The sequence below is a fragment of the Panthera onca genome, chromosome B2, assembly GCF_046562875.1.
Source record: "Panthera onca isolate mPanOnc1 chromosome B2, mPanOnc1 haplotype 2, whole genome shotgun sequence".
In the NCBI taxonomy this organism is placed as follows: domain Eukaryota; kingdom Metazoa; phylum Chordata; class Mammalia; order Carnivora; family Felidae; genus Panthera; species Panthera onca.
The window spans coordinates 98,899,406-98,919,641 of record NC_138343.1 but is presented as its reverse complement, the minus strand read 5'-3'; the positions used below and the strand labels follow the sequence as shown (position 1 = coordinate 98,919,641).

The 20,236-nt window shown below is 41.0% G+C and overlaps 1 protein-coding gene across 6 annotated transcripts in view; it reads left to right on the top strand.

Moving 5' to 3' along the window:
- The window catches only part of METTL24 (methyltransferase like 24), a 174,950-nt gene that overhangs the window by 84,363 nt on the left and 70,351 nt on the right, over positions 1 to 20,236 (top strand). Inside the window, exons 5-6 of one of the 6 annotated variants that reach the window (XM_060616383.3) lie at positions 9,060 to 9,166; positions 10,812 to 11,425. The exons of the other annotated variants lie outside the window; for them this stretch is intronic. Of the exons in view, the coding sequence (XP_060472366.3) occupies positions 9,060 to 9,155 (96 nt within the window). The 3' untranslated portion in view covers positions 9,156 to 9,166; positions 10,812 to 11,425. Of the gene's footprint in view, positions 1 to 9,059; positions 9,167 to 10,811; positions 11,426 to 20,236 lie in introns of those variants that run through there. 6 annotated transcript variants of the gene reach the window in all.

The following is a 20,236-nucleotide window of genomic DNA, read 5'->3' as shown; positions in this document are numbered from 1 at the left end:
TCAAATGTGGGCCTGATTGACAATTTCCAGCACAAAGATCAAGAAACTCACAATTGATACAGTCTAGTTTACCACACTCAGTTTTTTGGAAACAGCAAATTGGAAACATATGCTCTTAACTAAAGATATTGAGAAGCTGTTGCCGTCTGAATTCATTAGTTAGACATCCAGTTACTAAGGAACTCAATCAAATTTGGCAACTCACTTTAGAAGATGGAGCTGCTTTTGCTTTTTTCACAAGAAACAAGACAATTAGAACACATCTGTCTCCGGGGCGCCCGGGTGACTCAGTTGGTTAAGCACCAGACTCTTGGTTTTGGCTCACGTTATGATCTGGTGAGATCGAGCCCTGAGTCGGGCTCTGTGCTGACAGCATGGAGCCTGCTTGGGATTCTTTCTCTCCCTCTCTCTCTCTCTCTGCCATTCCCCTGCTTGTGCTATATCTATCACTCTCAAAATAAATAAATAAACATAAAAAAACCCACATCTGTCTCCATTTAGACATTTATAGAAAATACTGATAAGAGGGTCATTAGTAAACTGAAAGATCTTAAACTTGCTAGTATAATGTCTTATAAGAGATTTGGTTTTGCAGGAAGTTCAAATGTTATTACATTATTCGGAGAAGAAGCTGGTAGAGCTAAGAGGGAAGGATTCTCATTCTTTTTTTTTTTTTTTATATATGAAATTTATTGTCAAATTGGTTTCCGTACAACACCCAGTGCTCATCCCAAAAGGTGCCCTCAATACCCATCACCCACCCTCCCTTCCCTCCCACCCCCCCATCAACCCTCAGTTAGTTTCAGTTTTTAAGAGTCTCTTATGCTTTGGCTGTCTCCCACTCTAACCTCTTTTTTTTTCCTTCCCCTCCCCCATGGGTTCCTATTAAGTTTCTCAGGATCCACATAAGAGTGAACACATATGGTATCTGTCTTTCTCTGTATGGCTTATTTCACTTAGCATCACACTCTCCAGTTCCACCCACGTTGCTACAAAGGGCCATATTTCATTCTTATTGCCACGTAGTACTCCATTGTGTATATAAACCACAATTTCTTTATCCATTCATCAGTTGACGGACATTTAGGCTCTTTCCATAATTTGGCTATTGTTGAGAGTGCTGCTGTAAACATTGGGGTACAAGTGCCCCTATGCATCAGTACTCCTGTATCCCTTGGAAGAATTCTTATTCTATTTAACATGCTTGGGAGCTATCCTTGGTGCCTAAAAAAGTGTCTGCCTAAAACCACCTACTCCCTGAAGTATAGAGCATCCATATTAGGGAAGGTGTTCATGGTGACAGGTTAACAATGGACTGACTGTCAAGCTCCATGAGCAGTGTATGTATGTTAGGAAAACTGCATCCTACCCTTGATTTCTATTGAAAAAGTGCCATCTGGAAAACTCCTCCAGCTCCAGTAAAACTGCATTGCCTCATGGCTGAAGTTCCCAGGCATCAGCAATTCTTTTAAAGAAGGAAGATGAATAAGAGGATAGAGAATCCTGGGAACCTCAATTTAAAAGTGATCAAAACAGCCACCATTGAAAGCAAGCAAGATGATGAAATTCCTGGTTGACAACCTGTAAAGCTTTCATGATTACCTTCACTCTCTTTGTTCTGGGCCAACACAGAGACTTAAAAAAGCCCATTATATGTATTGATCTCTTTGATTCAGTTAGAAGCGTATAGATTTGGATGATTTTCAAAGATAATCATCTGCCAAATCTCCCACATGTCAATTAGTATCAGACAAAGTAGCAAATGCATCTTTTCACTTTCACTGTTGGGCAGCCCTACTGTTCGCTGGGTCTGAGGAATACAAAAGGCCTTAGGGCAGTGGGAGAGGAGAAATCTCAACCAGAAGTCCTCTGCAAGCCTTGTCTCCCCCTTCTCTTTTGCATCCTCTTCTTTCACCTACCTGTTCCTTGTCAAATGAATGAGGCTCTTACATACTTTGATCTCAGTGTTTCAGTGACTCCTTCACTCTTCTGTATGTGCCGTATCCCTTCCTTTCTTTTGAATTTGCAATCTTTCCTGCGTGTGCAATTCAGAGATTGCCAGGTGTAAATCATAGATGTTGTGAAACATGAACAAAATACAGACTTCTCATTAAATTCATGTTAGCATGAAAATACAGTGCCAACTCTTATTTTCTGGGAAGATCAACTCTCACTTTGTCATGTAGTCCTATGTACAGTAAATCAAATGGGCATATCTCCACTACTATGGGATCACAAAGGCCTAGGACTGCCCATTGAATTACACCAAACAGAAGCTTGCACTGTTTGCACACGTCTCTAGAATATACAAGTTGAGATGTTGAACTGATCTTTGCCTGAAAAATAAGGGAGCTGTATATGAGCATTAAGAGCAGATAACTTTTTGGGGTACCTAGGTGGCTCAGTCGGTTGAGTGTCTGACTTCCACTCAGGTCATGATCTCATGGTTTGTGAGTCCGAGCCCCACATCAGGCTCACTGCTGTCAGCACAGTGCCCTCTCAGATCCTCTGTTCCCTTCTCTCTGCCCATCCCCTGCTTGTGTTCTCTCAAAAATAAATAAACAATTGGGCATGCAAGCTGGTGCAGCCACTCTGGAAAACAAGATGGAGTTCCTCAAAAAACTAAAAATAGAACTACCCTACGGCCCAGCAATTGCACTACTAGGCATTTATCCACGGGATACAGGTGTGCTGTTTCGAAGGGACATATGCAACCCCCATGTTTATAGCAGCACTATCAACAATAGCCAAAGTATGGAAAGAGCCCAAATGTCCATCGATGGATGAATGGATAAAGAAGATGTGGTATGTATGTATATATATATATATATATATATATATATATATATATATATATATATACAATGGAGTATTACTTGGCAATCAAAAAGAATGAAATCTTGCCATTTGGAACTATGTGGATGGAGCTGGAGGGTATTCTGCTAAGTGAAATTAGAGAAAGACAAAAATCATATGACTTCACTCATATGAGGATTTTAAGAGACAAAACAGATGAACATAAGGAAGGGAAACAAAAATAATATAAAAACAGGAAGGGGGACAAAACAGAAGAGACTCATAAATATGGAGAACAGAGTTACTGAAGGGGTTGTGGGAGGGGGGCTGGGCTAAATGGGTAAGGGGCACTAAGGAATCTACTCCTGAAATCATTGTTTCACTATATGCTAATTTGGATGTAAATTAAAAAAATAAATAAATAAATAAATGTCATAAATTGCAAAATAAATAAATATTTAAAAAATTTATAAAAAAGAGCAGATGGCCTTTTAAAGTGAAAGAAAAAACAACAAAAAACCCCACTAGCAACAGATTTCAGTATTATATATACTGTTTGATTTCAATTACCTGCTAAGGTAGATAAAATGATACAAGAACTATAACCAGAATGTTAATAGTCATTTCCTCTTGGGACAGGGATTTTGGACAATTTTTTTTCTTTTTCTCCATATCTTTTCTCACTTGCCCAATTTTTTAAACAGTTCCATGTCTTATTTTTATAAATAGAAAGAAACAAATAGCATCCCAAATTGTCCTCTTCTAGGGAATGGAGAGGCCTGGGTGGGGGGGCAGGATGTCATATGTTTGTTGTTTGATGGGTTTAGGTGTCAAACAGTTTTTCTCTTTTTGACAGTTAAACATGTTTTATGGTGTTGGCTATAGGCCTGGCCTCTTCCAATTGGACCTGAATCTGAAATCAGGAATCGAAGGGAATATACAGTCTATTTTGGGTGTGGAGGGGATGAATTAGTGGGAGGAAACCCATCTTTAGTAGGAGCGGAGGCTTATGGCCATTATTCCAGCCTCCACAAAACGCAAGTGGTAGTTTTCTTCTTATTATGCGTTCATGCTGATTTGTATGGAACTTCACAAACCATGAATTGCCAAAGAAAATGTCCCAGCCCCAAATTATGCCTTTTGGTCATACAGAAGCTATGAAATGAATATAAATGACAATTTTGTTATTCTAGAAAAACTAGTACATGGAACAAAGGGGAGAGGACACTCGTTCCCATGGTTAAATAAGCTGCAACCACTCAAATGTGTGTGCTTTCTCTGGACGCAGGGCCTGAGTGTTGCCTTTTGCCTCCAAGAACAACAGTTAGTAGGCCACGCGCAAGCAAGGAACTCAACAAAGAATTCTCAAACTAATAAATACTGCCCATTTGCTTTTCTCCTGCCTTTTTGCAAAAAGAAGCTGTAAATCAGGAAACCACTGACAATGTTGTATTTGGGGCTTGGATCCCTTAACCGTTGTTAACAGTTCTGAAGTCAGTCCCAGTTAGAATCCTGATTCTACCACTTAGTAGCTGTGTGCCCTGGGTTGGTTGGTTAACTTCTCTGAATCTCAGGTTTCTATGGAAACTGCTTGGATTTGGTTTTGGCTTCACCTTTTACAAGCCGTGTGGCCTCCCTAGGCCTCAGTTTCCCTACCTGTAGCATAAGGATAATGAAACATTTCATTCGTTGGTTGGGAGATTAGTGGGTATTGCAGGGAAAGTGCTTAGCGTGCTGCTTGGCTTGGCACATAGCAAGTGCTTAATTAAAGTTGGTTGTTAGTTTTTAATTACCAGTAGTGGCGAGGTAAAAAGATACTGTGTTCTGAGAGATGGTGGATATAAAACAAATGTTAGGGGCTTTGCTTCCAGCGAGAGCTAATGAACAGTTACTTCTACAAGCCACAGTCTTAACGTTTTCCCAGAGATGAGGTTTCTAGATATAATCTATACCTGAATATCTAGCACATTTCTTTCAGTATTTTATGGGTGATATCTATGTGTTGTCAGTACCGATATTTACGTGTATAAATTTTTTTCTCCTCTCCCTGTAATTGCCACATAAATTTAACAGGATCTTCAAAACTGGTACACTTGTATTTTTTCTTGCAAGTTTTTTTTAAAGACTTTTACATTTTTTCTTATTTTCTGGCTTTTAGCCATACATCTGTTTATAGTTTTCTTTCATTTAATCTTGTCTTTTCTCTTGGGTTGGGACTTGTGCATATGTCTTGATTATAAGCAGAAATGATTTCACCTAATTCTGTATTTATAATTTTGTATTCTTTTGCATAAAGAGAGCCCTTAAATTAAATAAGCTTTAAGCTCTACAAAACCACAGTCTGCTTCAATTAGAAGCTACATTTGTTTTGCAGGTGAAAGACTTGGTATATTCACCTTAAAATCATCTCAAGTGAATGTTATTATAGGAGGATTAGGAGACTAAAGAGATCTTTATTTTCTTGCTCCACTTGAGTCTTGCCTGAATTTTCCTTTGCTTCTTTGAGAAAAGCATCTGTGCTTTCAATGAAAATATGCAGACATGTAGAATTCATTGGGTGGTCAAAATATAATCAGTCAGTATCTGGTTTCTTAAGTATATATTAGAATTTCAAATGTATAGAACAGATAAAAAAAAAAGAGAACTAACTTCATTAACATAACTCCTCAAACCTAGGTTTTTCAGGCTAACGGACTGACCAAGTGTGATTTCACAGCCCCATTTTGTTAACGTATTATGCATTTTTGGGTTCAGAGACAAAGGGAGAGTGCAGTGTTGTGGTCCTGAGAGGTCTGGCAGGAGAGCAAATGCCATGATTCTGGAGCAAAGAGGAGGAGGCAAGAAGGAAATACGTAAGGAATCCAAAGGAAGAGTGATCCCAGAATTAGAAAGTTGCTTACCAGTTCAGGACGTGCTGAATATAACAGTGAACTTCTAAGTGGAGACTTGAACTTCCAATAGGCATGGATTGCTGCCTGGATTCACTGCCACTAATTACTTCCCTGTAGAAGGCTTCAACTCTGAGTAACTTTGAAAATAGAGACACCACTCTTTATAAGTAATTAAGAAAACTAGAATATGTTAAAGGTATTTAAAATCAAGTTGGGTTGCATGTGAAAAACAATTACAGTGGCTTAAACTATAGAAAATTTTTCTTCTCTCACATAAGAGAAGTTCTTAGGGTAGATAGTTCAAATCTTGCAAAGAGACTCTGTAGTCATCAGAGACCTAAGGTCCATCCCATCCAGCTCCCCTCTCTTCCTTCCCTGGGGTGGAATTCTTCTCCACAGGGTCCAATAGCGCTGCTATAGCTTCAGCCATCACACCCCTGCCCCAGGCAAAGGGATGGAGAAAGCACTACTAAGTACAGCCCTTTTTTAAAAAAAGAAACTTCCTGGAAATCCTACGTGACACTTTGACTTCTATCTTATTGGTCAGATTTTAGTCCCATGGCCACACAGTCATAAAAGAGACTGGGAAATATAGTCTTTTATCTGGGCAGCAATGTGATCAGCTGGAAATCAGATTTTCTTATTGAAGGAAGAAGGAGAATGGATATGTGGGCAAGCGATACCTCTGCCGTGATACATTTGCCTTCAAACTAAATGATGGTATATATGTTGCTATTTTTCTTTATTAAGAACCAAGCATTAGCCAAATTATGGAAAGAGCCTAAATGTCCATCAACTGATGAATGGATAAAGAAATTGTGGTTTATATACACAATGGAGTACTACATGGCAATGAGAAAGAACGAAATATGGCCCTTTGTAGCAACGTGGATGGAACTGGAGAGTGTGATGCTAAGTGAAATAAGCCATACAGAGAAAGACAGATACCATATGTTTTCACTCTTATGTGGATCCTGAGAAACTTAATAGGAACCCATGGGGGAGGGGAAGGAAAAAAAAAAAGGTTAGAGTGGGAGAGAGCCAAAGCATAAGAGACTATTAAAAATTGAGAACAAACTGAGGGTTGATGGGGGTGGGAGGGTGGGGAGGGTGGGTGATGGGTATTGAGGAGGGCACCTTTTGGGATGAGCACTGGGTGTTGTATGGAAACCAATTTGACAATAAATTTCATATATTGGAAACAAACAAACAAACAAAAAAAGAACCAAGCATTTTATAGGATCTGAATCTGTATTAATGTGCTTAGGGGGAAGCTGGTAATGATCATAAGTAAATTTAGAAAATGGCCAATTGTGCTTTTTCTGGGTACTCCTGGTACAAAGAGATGCTCGGCAGAGAGGGATATTGGGAGAAGGAAGGGATCACACTTCTTTCTCGAATATTGTAGTGGTCCTTGAACGGAACTCTTCGTTAGCCCTTAAGTCTCAGTCTCAAGGACGATAAACTTAGGGTAGTATTTGCCCCAAAGCTGCACTAGTGTCTGATGTATGTTAATGTGTGTGTGTCTCAGATTTAGAGCAAAGGGATGGTATTTGAGATGTGGAATATCTGCCACTAATTAATTACTTTGTGATCTTGGGCAATTAATTCATTTGGCCTTTTCAGGCTTTAGTTTTTCCATGTCTATAAAATGAGGAGGTTAGACCAGATGTTCACAACCCCACTGGCTTCAATTTTCCATAACCTGGAACCTAGGAGGTTGATTTAACCATCTTCCCATCTACCTATCCATCTGTCCACCTATCTACCCATCTACCCATCCACCTATCAACTACTTTTGATAGTGCTTGGTGGTGTGCTAGAAGCTGGGGATTAAAAAAAAAAAGTTATTAGCCTTCATGGAGCTTATAGTCCATTCTTGGCCACAGGGAGTATAACTCTTTTGCCCCTTGTCAGATGCAAATGCAGTTGAAGAAACTGTTTTAAATTTCACCTGCCAGTGTGTTATGTAGAGATGGTTCTTGTCTATTATGTGTGAAACATCTCTGTAGATTTCCTATTTTAATTCTTTCCCTGAGTCATCTCCCAAAACATAGCTGCTGTGGTGTAGAGAAGACACATTTTGATATTAGCTTAAACAAGATGATCATAATTTGGGGGGGGGGGGGGAGGGTTGGTTATGGACCTCATTGTGAATTGGTAAAAATAATAACAGCTAACACTGATGGAGCACATACTCTGTGTTGGGTGCTGTGCATGGTGCCTTATGTGCATTTCTCCTCAAGGCCATTTGACCTCAAGACAGGTAGGAGTCCTTTTGTTCTTCTCTGAGTCACTGAGAGGCTATACAACCTGGGCCAGACCCATGTGATGAAGCAGTTGTCCCCAGAGCCAAAGTCCCAGGGACCACAATGTTCTTAGTAGAGTGTTCATGAGCACAAACACACATTTTTACATACAGTTCCAAGGAGTACAAGCCACACCGACACCGTGGTGATGTGTTTAGGGAACCCTGACCTAACTGTATCCTAATGAAGAAAATAGCTGATGTTGGAAAACCATTATATACCCCCTCAGGTCAAAGAGTCCCAGTGTGTGGATACTTTCTGCACTGGTCATGAGAAGGGGGAGAACCCAGCCCATGTTGAGGCTGAGAGCCCCGTGCATACATGCTGTAAAAAACTAATGTAATGTCATCAGCCACATCCAGTGGTTCTCAAGGTGTGGTCCTTGGATCAGTAGTGTCACCAGCAGCTGCACTCCTGGTAGAAATGCAGATACTCAGGCTCTGTTCTAGATGTACTGAATCAGAGGCTGTGTGTTGACATGCCCTCCGCTGATTCTGATGCATGGGATACCCGGAGCAGCACTGTCCAAAAGAACTCTGGGTAACAATGGAAGTGTCCCAGGGCTGCACTGTCCAGTATGGTAGCCCCCAGCACAGGTGGCTTTTGAGCACTTGAAATGTGGGTGGAGGAAAACTGAATTTTTAATTTTATTGGATTTTAACTAATTAAAATGTAAATGGCCACATGTGATGAATGGCCATTGTGTAGGGCAGCACCACTTAGCCCCATGGCATTCCTAAATACTCCTGTTCCTCACAACACAACAAAACAAAGAACTGAATGCCACATCTAGAATTATGTATTATCTATTTGCTTATTCCAGTGTTGATGTTATTTAACTAGAAAATGTTTGGGATGGGGGCCTTGCAGTTTAATGCCAGTGACATATTCCTGTGAGGCGTGAGATGATTCATTTTCAGAAATACCAAATAAAAGCAGTGCTGTCTAGTTCACAATAGGTTTACAACCTATCGGAAATATGTACGAACCACCCCCCTCAAAATGGAGTCCCAAACCCTTAGATGCTTCACTTCCTGGTTCTTCTTCCTCTCTCCATTTCGAGGGCTTATTTTCACGGACTTTGCAAGGAGCATGCGTCAAAGAACTGAAGTGTCTGCGTCACCTCAAGGAGGGTACTTTTTGCCTTACATGGGCATAGGCGACTTCCGGGTAAGGCTGTAAGCTCTGTAGTGCTCAGCCAATGAGGAACCAGGGGAGGGACTTGCATGCTAGGAGATAAATTGTCTGATGCGACTGCCCCAAGTGTGCCTGTCCATCAGACACCCGCTCTTGCAAGAATGTTGAGTAAAGCCTTGCTTCACTGTGCTCGGAGTCTCCGTGTCCCTCCTATGAGAGCTTATTTTTCACATTCTATAACAGAAAAAACAATTTGTATACATTTCTAAGTCCCATCAGAACTTACAGCATGTGTGCCTTCTTAGATGCTTTTGGATTTTGAGGGCAAGTACTTTTGAATAACCCCAGCAACTCAAATTCCTCAAAGAACGTGAAATTCTGCTTGTACTTGAGGGACAACTATGGTGTTCTTTATGTTGGTCGAGGGGAGATATAGTCACTAGCAGAAAGTTTTGGTGTCCCACACCGAGAGGAAGTCTCATGAATAAAAGGAACAAGGGCAGGACACTGCATGACAGAATAACATTTGGCTAAAGCGTAAGGTTCATAAAGTGTTGAAAATTAAGACCCCGACACCACTTGTGCGGAGTGGGATGATGGAATCCACAGTTGCCCTCATTCCTGACTTCCAGCCTTCGACTCTCTCGCCACTGTTGCAGTCCGTGGGATCCTAAGCAGGATGATCACAGTGCTGGTGGTAGAAAAGAGGGGCCCAGTGTAAGATGTCACAGGGGCAGAAGGGCCAGGACTTGTTATCATAGGGGCTGGTGCACATACCGCGTGTCGGGAACTCTTCATAGAAACGTGACACCCAAGGAGGAGTTGGGTGCTGCCCTGAAGGAACTTAGAGCCCAGGTAAGGGAAGGGAACCGACATGTCAACATATGAGTGCAAACCATGCTATGTGCTTCCCTTAGAGATCAATACGGGGTCCAGAAATGGAGGACATCACATCGAGGTGACCCTGACATATATAGCATATACCCCGAGACCTCTTGCTGTTTCCTCATCTCTCATTTCTGGCTTCCAATTCTGCTGGTCCTTTTATGGTTTTCACCCACGGTCGTGTTTTTCCTCACTCATAGCTCAGTGTATTTTAACCATTAAAAAAACCCAACGAGTATATTTTCTGTTTCTCTAAGTGCTTGGGGCCATGTTTGATGTAGCATAAGTCACATTGCTGGCTCGGTGGAGCTCGGTGGGACTGAGACTGACCAGTCCCACATCTAAGAGTAAACTGTCTGGCTGAAAAACAGTTTATTTGGGTATTTGCGTGGGTATTTATTTGTTTATGCATCTCTTCACTTAGGAATGGTTTAGAGACTTTTTTTTAAACGTCCCATCTCTTTCTGGAAATACTTGAGAACTCTTGCGTAAATATGATTAGGTGAGAAAAATAAATTAACCAGGTGCTGTGGCTTTAAGGCACAGGGTTCTGACCTCAGGTCAGAGACAGATGCCCAGGGAAGTGGGTAGAAAGAAGTAAACTAAAGCATCTGCCTAGCGCTGTCCTGGGTCCCGCCACTGCTTTCCTGCCTGACTGCTGGGGCCAGGTCCCTTGCGGCCTCCTCAGTCCTGCTAAAAGTGCCCTGCTTGGCTCTTTGCTGCTGCAGATCACCAGTAGCCCAGCTGACTTTTTGACTCCTCTCCAACCCACCATTTCCTGTGTCTGACCTAGGTTTCTGGAGCTAGGACCAGGTTATATCACTGCATCCAGCCCAGAAGATTCCTGCCCAGCAGCCTCAGGTTGGACGCTCTGAACAGGCTGGAGATCTGACAACATGTCTTTGTTTGCAAAATTTTCCCTTATTTCTTTTAAAATTCCTTTGTAGGGTGTTGCTCCCTGCAGAGGTCATTTCTGTGATCTGATTACTACGTAAAATTATTTTCCTTTATTATGAGTTCACAATTGGTCTTGACATTAGTTTGGAGTGACCCTTCATATTTCTCATAATATCCAGGGCGGAGCCTTATCTCTCTCTCCATAGTGGTAGAGGAAGTCTTGTAATGTCACATTTCTGCCAGCCAACAGTGGTAATTGAGGCTGATTTAGTGTGTTTAAAGTCTAAGGATCTTAAAGAGACTTTTAATCCTCTTGTTCATTTAGGATAGAGTCATTTCTTCCATTTTTCTCTATTTTCTACAAAACTAAGATCCTCTTCTTAATGTGTTCAGCTTTTAATTTTGTAGGTGCAGATATATCTTGCTGTAAGTAGAATTGATATATAAAAGCCTGGCCTTACTTTGCTTCCTTCATTAAATAACAACTTTTCTTAATTACGCTAAAAAACAGGAAGAAGTTGTATTGATGCAATTATTTAAAGATTATGACTGAATATTGACCCAAACTACAGTAGCTATGGCGAATGAATGTAGCTCAATTTGTTAGGGTGGTAATTAATGATAATAACTTAATTTTTAAAAATATTCATAAATAACTAGATGTGTGGTTAAATGATCATTTTTATAATATAAGCCCAATTACAGAACTCAGTTTGCACGCTCCTTTTCAGGAATCCATTTTTTGCACACTAGATCTCTTTGTAAATGCCGTAATGTGTATGATTCTGGCCCAAAACCCAGGCAGCAGATATTGAGGCAAGCAGCTGTGTTTGTAGGTCAATTATGGCTTGAATAGGAAGTTCCTTGTTCTGTTAGTTGATTGATAAGCTGGATGGTTGGTATTGACATTTCATTGGTGTTATAGCTCAGGCTCTTAGCCAGAGATTTTGATTAATATAATGATTAATTAGCTTTATAATTGATGGTAATAGCCAGTTTTCAGCTTTAATTCATGTTTTCTGGGTGAAAAAGAGAATCTATATCCTTTTATTTATTTTTTAATGTTATTTATTTTTGAGAGAGAGAGGGACAGTGCGCGAGTGAGGGAGGGGTAGAGAGACAGGGAGACACAGAATGTGAAGCAGCCTCTAGGCTCCGAACTGTCAGCACAGAGCTGACGTGGGGCTCGAACACACAAACTGCAAGATCATGACCTAAGCTGAAGTCGGGCGCTCGACTGACTGAGCCACCCAGGTGTCCCGGATCTATAGCCTTTTAAAGATTTAATGTAGAACAATACATAAAGCTTTTTTTTTATTAAAATGTTTTAAATAAAAAGATAGGTAGAGACAATTTAACATGTACTTAGGTAAAATTGGTTTGTCTTGCTTTTTCTTTAAATGGCATGAAGGTTTTTGTCTTATCTAGTGAATCATTCAGACATAGAGACAAACGTATGTTTAGGAAAGCTCCAGAATGTCACATGGCTTCGGGGTAAGAAAACAAATGGTCAGTTGACGGGGTGATGATGACAGTGGAGGAGCCTTTTGTAGTGCATCAGTGCAAGCCTCCCAGCCTGAGTACAACTTGGTTTGTCTTCAGTTTCCCAAGAGCAGGTACAGGAAGGGTCTATAGCTTAGTAAAATTATTGAAAGTTATAAACGGTGCCTGGCCTTTGCACATGCTACTCCACTTCTGGGAATATGGTTCTTCTAAGAAAGTAATAGAACAGACTTAAATATGTAGCTCCAAATTAAATATTTGTTGATCACATCAGTGTGCAGTATCCAATTGGAAAGAGTCGATCAGAAGGGGTGATTGATTGGGGTGCCTGGATGGCTCAGTCGGTTAAGCATCTGACTTTGTCTCAGGTCATTATCTTGCGGTCTGTGAGTTCCAGCCCCACATCAGGCTCTGTGCTGACAGCTCAGAGCCTGGAGCCTGCCTCTGATTCTGTGTCTCCTCTCTCTGCCCTGCCCTTGCTTGTGCTCTCTCTGTCTCTCTCTGTCTCTCTCTGTCTCTCTCTGTCTCTCTCTCTCTCTCTCAAAAAATAAATAATAAAAATTTAAAAAATTTTAAAAGAAGGGGGAATGACTAAGTAAATTAAACTAGTATAAAAGTTAAAAAACATGGAAATGGAGTCAAACTTTTTTCTTGGCAGGAAAGCTCTTTTTCAGGCAAAAATTTGTGAGGGATTCCGAATATATAAAACAGAGGAAAGGGGAGTTGCTTCTGTCGAATTGAGGTAGAGGGCCTAGGGCCTCCCCCACATCTCCTTCACTCCTGCAGGGGCCTCAGCCACCTCAATCACATGCTTAGGCAATCCCCAAGGGACATAGGGAACATTTTAATGAAAATTTATTGGCCTGGAAAGATACTCATGGTTTTTTACATTGTTACATGAAAAAGCATATTTGAAAACACAATGCGATTCTAATTTTACAAACAACGTGTGTGTTTGAATTTTGCCTGTTTACGCTGTGATATATGTGGTGTATGTGTGCGTTTATGGCAAAGAAAAATGTTTAGCAAGAAGTACACCAGGTATTCAAGAGTTAACTCATTTTTTATGGCCTTTTCTTTATATATATATATATATATATATATATATATATATATATATATAATTTTTCAGTATTCTTCATTTGCTTGAAGTTTCAATACTTTATTTTTTTAAATTTACATCCAAGTTAGTTAGTGTATAGGGCAATAATGATTTCAGGAGTAGATTCCAGTGATTCATCCCCTACATATAACACCCGGTGCTCATCCCAACAAGTGTCTTCTTACCCATTTAGCCCATCCCCCACCCACAACCCCTCCAGCAGCCCTCAGTTTGTTCTTTATATTTAAGAGTCTCTTATGTTTTGTCCCCCTCCTTGTTTTTATATTATTTTTGCTTCCCTTTCCTATGTTCATCTGTTTTGTATCTTAAATTCTTCAATGAATGAAGTCATATGATATTTGTCTTTCTCTAATTTTGCTTAGTATAATACCCTCTGGTTCCATCCATGTAGTTGCAAATGGCAAGATTTCATTCTTTTTGACTGCCGATTAATACTCCGTTGTGTGTGTGTATATATGTATATATGTATATGTATATATATACACGCATACATATATACATATATACATACACACACACACACACACATATATACATACCACATCTTCTTTATCCATTCATCCATCAATGGACATGGGCTTTTTCCATACTTTGGCTATTGTTGATAGTGCTACTGTAAACATTGGGGTGCACGTGCCCCTTTGAAACAGCACACCTGTACCCATGGATAAATTCCTAGTAGTGCCATTGCTGCATCATAGGGTAGTTCTATTTTTAATTTTTTTGAGGAACTTCCATCCTGTTTTCCAGAATGGCTGCATCAGTTTGCTTTCTCACCAGCAGTGCCAAAGAGATCCTCTTTCTCTGCATCCTTGCCAACATCTGTTGTTGCCTGAGTTGTTAATCTTAGCCATTCTGACAGGTGTGAGGTGGTATCTCATTGTGGTTTTGATTTGTATTCCCTGACGATGAGTGATGTTGAGCATTTTTTCATGTGTCAGTTGGCCATCTGCATGTCTTCTTTGGAGAAGTGTCTATTCATGTCTTTTGCCCATTTCTTCACTGGATTATTTGTTTTTTGGGTATTGAGTTTGATAAATTCTCTATCGATTTTGGATACTAACCCTTTATCTGATATATCACTTGCAAATATCTTCTCCCATTCCATCAGTTGCCTTTTAGCTTTGCTGATTATTTCCTTCACTGTGCAGAAGCTTTTTATTTGATGAGGTCCCAATAGTGCATTTTTGCTTTTGTTTCCCTTGCGTCCAGAGATGTGTTAAGAAGTTGCTGCGGTCAAGATCAAAGAGGTCTTTGCCTGCTTTCTTCTCTAAGATTTTGAAGGCTTCCTGTGTTATGTTTAAGTCTTTCATCTATTTTGAGTTTACTTTTGTGTATGGTGTAAGAAAGTGGTCCGGGTAAATTCTTCTGCATGTTGCTGTCTAGTTTTCCCAGCACCATTTGCTGAAGAGACTGTCTTTATTCCATTGGATATTCTTTCCTGCTTTGTCAAAAATTAGTTGGCCATACGTTTGTGGGTCCATTTCTGGGTTCTCTATTCTTTTCCGTTGATCTGAGTGTCTATTTTTGTGCCAGTACCATACTGTCTTGATGATTACAGCTGTGTAGTATAGCTTGAAGTCTGGGATTGTGATGCTTCCCGCTTTGGTTTTCTTTTTCAAGCTCTCTTTGGCTATTCGGGGTCTTTTCTGGTTCCATACAAATTTTAGGATTGTTTATTCTAGCTCTGTGAAGAATGCTGGTGTTATTTTGATAGGGATTACAAAAGTTAACTCTTTTAGACTCTGGATTATGAGTACTTTAATTCCCTTTCTTTTTTCTTATCTGTAGTTTTAATTTTTAAACAATGACCATGTATTGATTTTTTAATAAGAGAATATTTTGATTAAATATACATATGAATTTATAGAAATCATGGCTTTGGAATATATACTATTTATATATCATACATCTAAATGTACAAGTAACCTCTAACATTTAGAAAGAAGATCTGCATAAATAGTACTTGGTCTCTGTTCTAGTTATCTTCTGCTACATGAAAAGTCACCCCTAAAACTCAACTTTCTTAAAACAACAACCGATCATTTCATTATTGATCATAGTTTCTGGGGGTCAGTATTTGGGAAGGGCTTTGCTGGGTAGTTCTGGCTCAGGGTCTCTTTTGTAGTTACAGTCAGATGATGGAACAGCCGGGGTTGGACAGGCATCTTTTTCTTCCTATTGATTTAGGGTCTCTCTGCAAGGGCTAGTCTGGACTTTCTCACAGCACTGTAACCTTGGGACAGTCAGACACCTTGCATAGGGGCTAAAGTTTTCCAGGGTGAGTATACCACTGAACAAAGTAGAAGCTTTTATGGCCCAGTCTTGAATGTCATCTGGAACCATTTCTACCATACTCTTAGTCAATAGTAACAAGCCCATCAAGATTCAAGGGGAGCATCACAGGATAGGAGACATAATTCATGGGGCCCAGTGCAAAATGAGAATGCAGGGTCCCTTGTTCAAAACTTACTAAAAATTTCAAGTCCATGGCAACAGAGCATTAAACGAGGTATGGAGCCCTTCTAAGTGGGGGAGCCTGGTGTGGCTGCACAGGTTGCATCCTATGAAGCCATCCCTGGGGAGGGAACATCAGTCCCATCTCTTGATAAGAGGAGCATTGAGGCCATATTGTAGAAAAGCATGAGATGGGAATTAACGGTGAGACCATCTTTGAAGAACAAATCTGTCAGAGTCTCTGTGACTGATATTCAGTTAATGAGGTGGCTACATTTTTACTCCCCAGAACTGGAGCTATCCATTAAATACAAAGGAGGAACTACTGACTCTCCAGCAGTCAGGCTGACATAAGAGTAACAGGGATGTATTTTTAAACTCTTTGTGGAGAGATACTGCTTGCCTCTAAATAGACTCGAGCAAAAATACCTGTTTTATATCTGTTATGAACTGCATTGTGTCCCCCACAAAATTCATAGGTTGAAGCACTTACCCTCAGTGTGACTATATTTGGGAGAAGATCTTTTTTTTTTCAAGTTTATATATCTATTTTGAGAGAGAGAGAGAGAGGAAGAGGGAGAGAGAGAGAGAGAGCACATGAACAGGGGAGGGACAGAGAAAGAATGGGAGAAAGAATCCCAAGCAGGCTCCATGCTGTCTGCGCCAAGCCTAGTGCAGGGCTCAATCTCACGTGACCTGGGCCAAAATCAAGAGTCCATCGCTTAACTGACTGAGCCACCCAGGTGCCCTGGTGATAGGGTCTTTAAGGAGGTCAAGCTAAATGAAGTCATGAGGTGAGGACCTCATCCAATAAGACTGGTGCCCTATAAGAGGAAGAGATACCAGGAGTGCATGAGCACAGAGTAAAGTCCACATGAGGGCACAGCAAAGAAGCAGCTGTCAGCAGGCCAAGGAGCGGCCTCAGGAGAAACCACACTCGCCGACACTTTGATCTTGGACTTTCCAGCCTCCAGACCTGTGAGAAAATATAAATGTCTGTTGTTTAAGCCCCCCGTTCTCTGGCATTTTGTTATAGCATCCTGGGTACACTAATACGGTATCTAAGATTTTTACCTATTTGCTTTACTTGTCCTTGTGTTTTCTTATTAGTCATCCTTAATCCATTGGCTGTCCCAGTTCTTTGTCAGCTTCCAAGGAAAGCCAGATCTGATAGCATATGCCACGTTTCAATTGATGTCCCTTCTTTAATAATATTTTGATGACTAAGGGCTTCATTATTTATTTTTCCTGGAGTATTGCTTATGTCCAGCAAAGGTTCTACTCTAATACTGTAGATCATTCATGGATTTGTATGTACATTTGAAGATTGCTTTTATTAACTGGGTCGATTATTTGCAGACATGACCATGAACGGTTCGTTTCACCCTTTCTGTGTATGCCACTATTGCCCTCAAGGGCTGGAATCTTTCTCACCTCCCCTTGAGTCTGGGCTGGCCCTATGATGTGCTTTGACCGACAGAATGCAATGGAAGTGACGTTGGTGAATCCCAGACCTAGTTCTTTAAAGGTGTTGCAGTGTGTAAAGCAGTCTGCCTATCCTGCTGGGAGTACCTGGGGAAGGGAAAAGGCTCAGGTGGGGAGCCGCAGGCATGAAGATGTTGAGTGCCTGCTGAGTTCCAGGACGGAGAGGGAAGTGGCTAGGGAATGGGGGAATGTCAAGGACAAAGTGCACCAGCTGGCCCTGGTCTTGTGGCCAGGAAGGAACCAGGAATGAAGCACAGGGGTTTCATGATGGTGGTTTCAATTGGCCTCGGAGCCCTGTTGACCTGCCCTGGATATTGCAAAGTTGGAACCATCAGGGCTGGCTGATGTAGGGGCTAGCAGGACAGCATCCATAATTGCCTCAGAGAGCTGCTGGCCCTTGGATCTCTGGTACGGGACACTTTCCCCAGGCATTGACTGCGGAATTGGCTCCAGAACACATAGTGTCTTCCCAAAGCCGTATGATGATAGCTCCCCTAAACACTGTAGTACTTTGAATTGAGTGACCTCAAAATTCATATGTTGGAGTCCTAACCCCTAGTACCTCAGAATATGAACTTAACTGGAAATAGGGTCATTGCAGACATAATTAGCTGAAATGAGGCCATACTGCTGAAGGGTGGGCCCCTAATCCAGTATGACCGGTGACCTTATAAAGAGGGGAAATTTGGACACAGGCAACACGTAGAAGAAGAAATAACACAATGTGAAGACGAAGAAATAGATCAGAGTAACGCAGAAGCCAAGGAACACCAAAGACTGCCAGCAAACCACTAGGAGCTAGGAGAGAGCACGGAACAGGGGCAGAGAGAGAGGGAGAGAGAGAATCCCAAGCAGGCTCCATGCTGACAGCACAGAGCCTGACTCACGGACTCACGAACCGTGAGATAATGACCTGAACCACAATCGAGTCAGACGCTTGATGGACTGAGCCACCCAGGTGCCCCTGTGGTACTTTTTTCTAGCAGCCCCAACAAGCTAGTACAGAAGCTGGTGCCCCTTTCCCTGCTTTCCCTCGTCCCTGCAGTTCTGGGTGGATGAACGCAGCCATCAACTTGTGCCCATGACGAGGAAGCTGCCAAAATGGCCTCACATCTTGATCCACTTAAAATGAAAGTTCTCATTTCCTCAGAACGTTCTGGGAAAGGAGATTTATTGGATCTTTCAGGCACAAGGGAAAGGAGATGATTTTTGGTAAGAGGACCCCTTTAATGCCTCTGAAATGATGCTAGATACATGGTTTGATCTACCTTCTTCAAGACCTTTCTACCCAAGAATATGTCTTTAGTTATTCCAGAGTTTACGGAGGGTTAACACTGAGTTGTTTCTCTCAAGAAAGTTGAGTTAACCTAACTGTATTAGGATTGGCACTCAGTTATTCCAATGTAATCATTTGCATGACTTTTAGTGCCTTAATTGTTGAGAGCTGATGTTAGCATCTGAAAAGTAACATACCTGGTGCGGAAACGTTTAGTGCCTTAGACTAACGATAACGTTGGGTGCATTATGAAGGAACAGTGGAAATTACATTTGCAAGATCGCTGTGGCGATAGAACGTTCTGTTAGACAAAAAAAAAATGGGAAAAGCACGCAGGAAAAGAAAACCATGTTTTATTCACAGCATTTGTCTGGCTATGCTCTCAGACTGGAAGGCAGGGAAGAGTTTATGAGCTGCTCAGTGCTGCACCAGCCTGGGCCGGATGATTTAGAGCAGCCTACCCAATTCTGATTGAAGCAGAGAATTTTCAGTCACTGGAATCAAAAGAGGTTGGCAGTGTTGTTGTATTTGAAAATGCTTTTCGCACTTTAGATAGGATAGCATTTTGTAAGTGAAAATTGGATTTCCACAGAAAGCACATATTTGCAGTGATGTATCCCAATTTGGTTTTTTTTTTGTGTGTTTCTCATAACTTCTGATTGATAGCTTATTTTAAAAATATGTTTGGAAAAAAATATGTAATGTATATGCCTCTGTCTTCACCAGTGTAGTTTTGCCCTGTCCCTTTAATAGTTTGTTTTATTGATCACGTTCGATATGTGCAAACTCATAGAAAACTACGGTAAGAAATAAGGCTCTAAGGATTTAAAAAAAATTCTTAACTATGTGAATTGACACAAAATGTTGATTTTGAGTTTGGGATACTTTCTGTGCTAATTGAGAACATTTTGTGAAGTTTTGATTCTATATTTCTTCTGGCAGTTTAATTACCCTAATTCAGAAATGTTCTGCTTAAAATCTCAAAGATTAAACAAGTCAACAAGGTGGGAGGGCAGCAAGATGAGAAAAGAGTGAATTAATTCTGTTGTGCCAGTTCACAGGAATTATCTTAGCCCTTGTGCATGTTCTTCTGGAATCTGCCTTTAGTCGGTTCCTTTCAGAAAAGAAAGTTGTTTTGTGTTTTGTTTTTCCATGTTGCTTTTTCCTCTTTGAGTATGGACAGGCTGGCTTCCAGATATCTGGGCTATTCTAAGGCCTCTTGGTATTCTTGGGGTATTGCCATCCCTCTTTCCCGGGTGGATCATGAGGTACTGTCCAAAGCAAGACAGTGGCAAAAGCATCTCCCCTGGGATCTCAGGATGCTGCTGGGCCAAGACCATTTTCCTGGAGCAGTAATGTCTAAATCCTCTGTATCTTCTCCTCCACCCAACTCTGAAATCACACAAGCAGTGTTGGCAGCCCAGAGTCATTTCTACCAAGTCTCTGTCTGCCTCTAGGGCTGTTTCACTGAGATTGC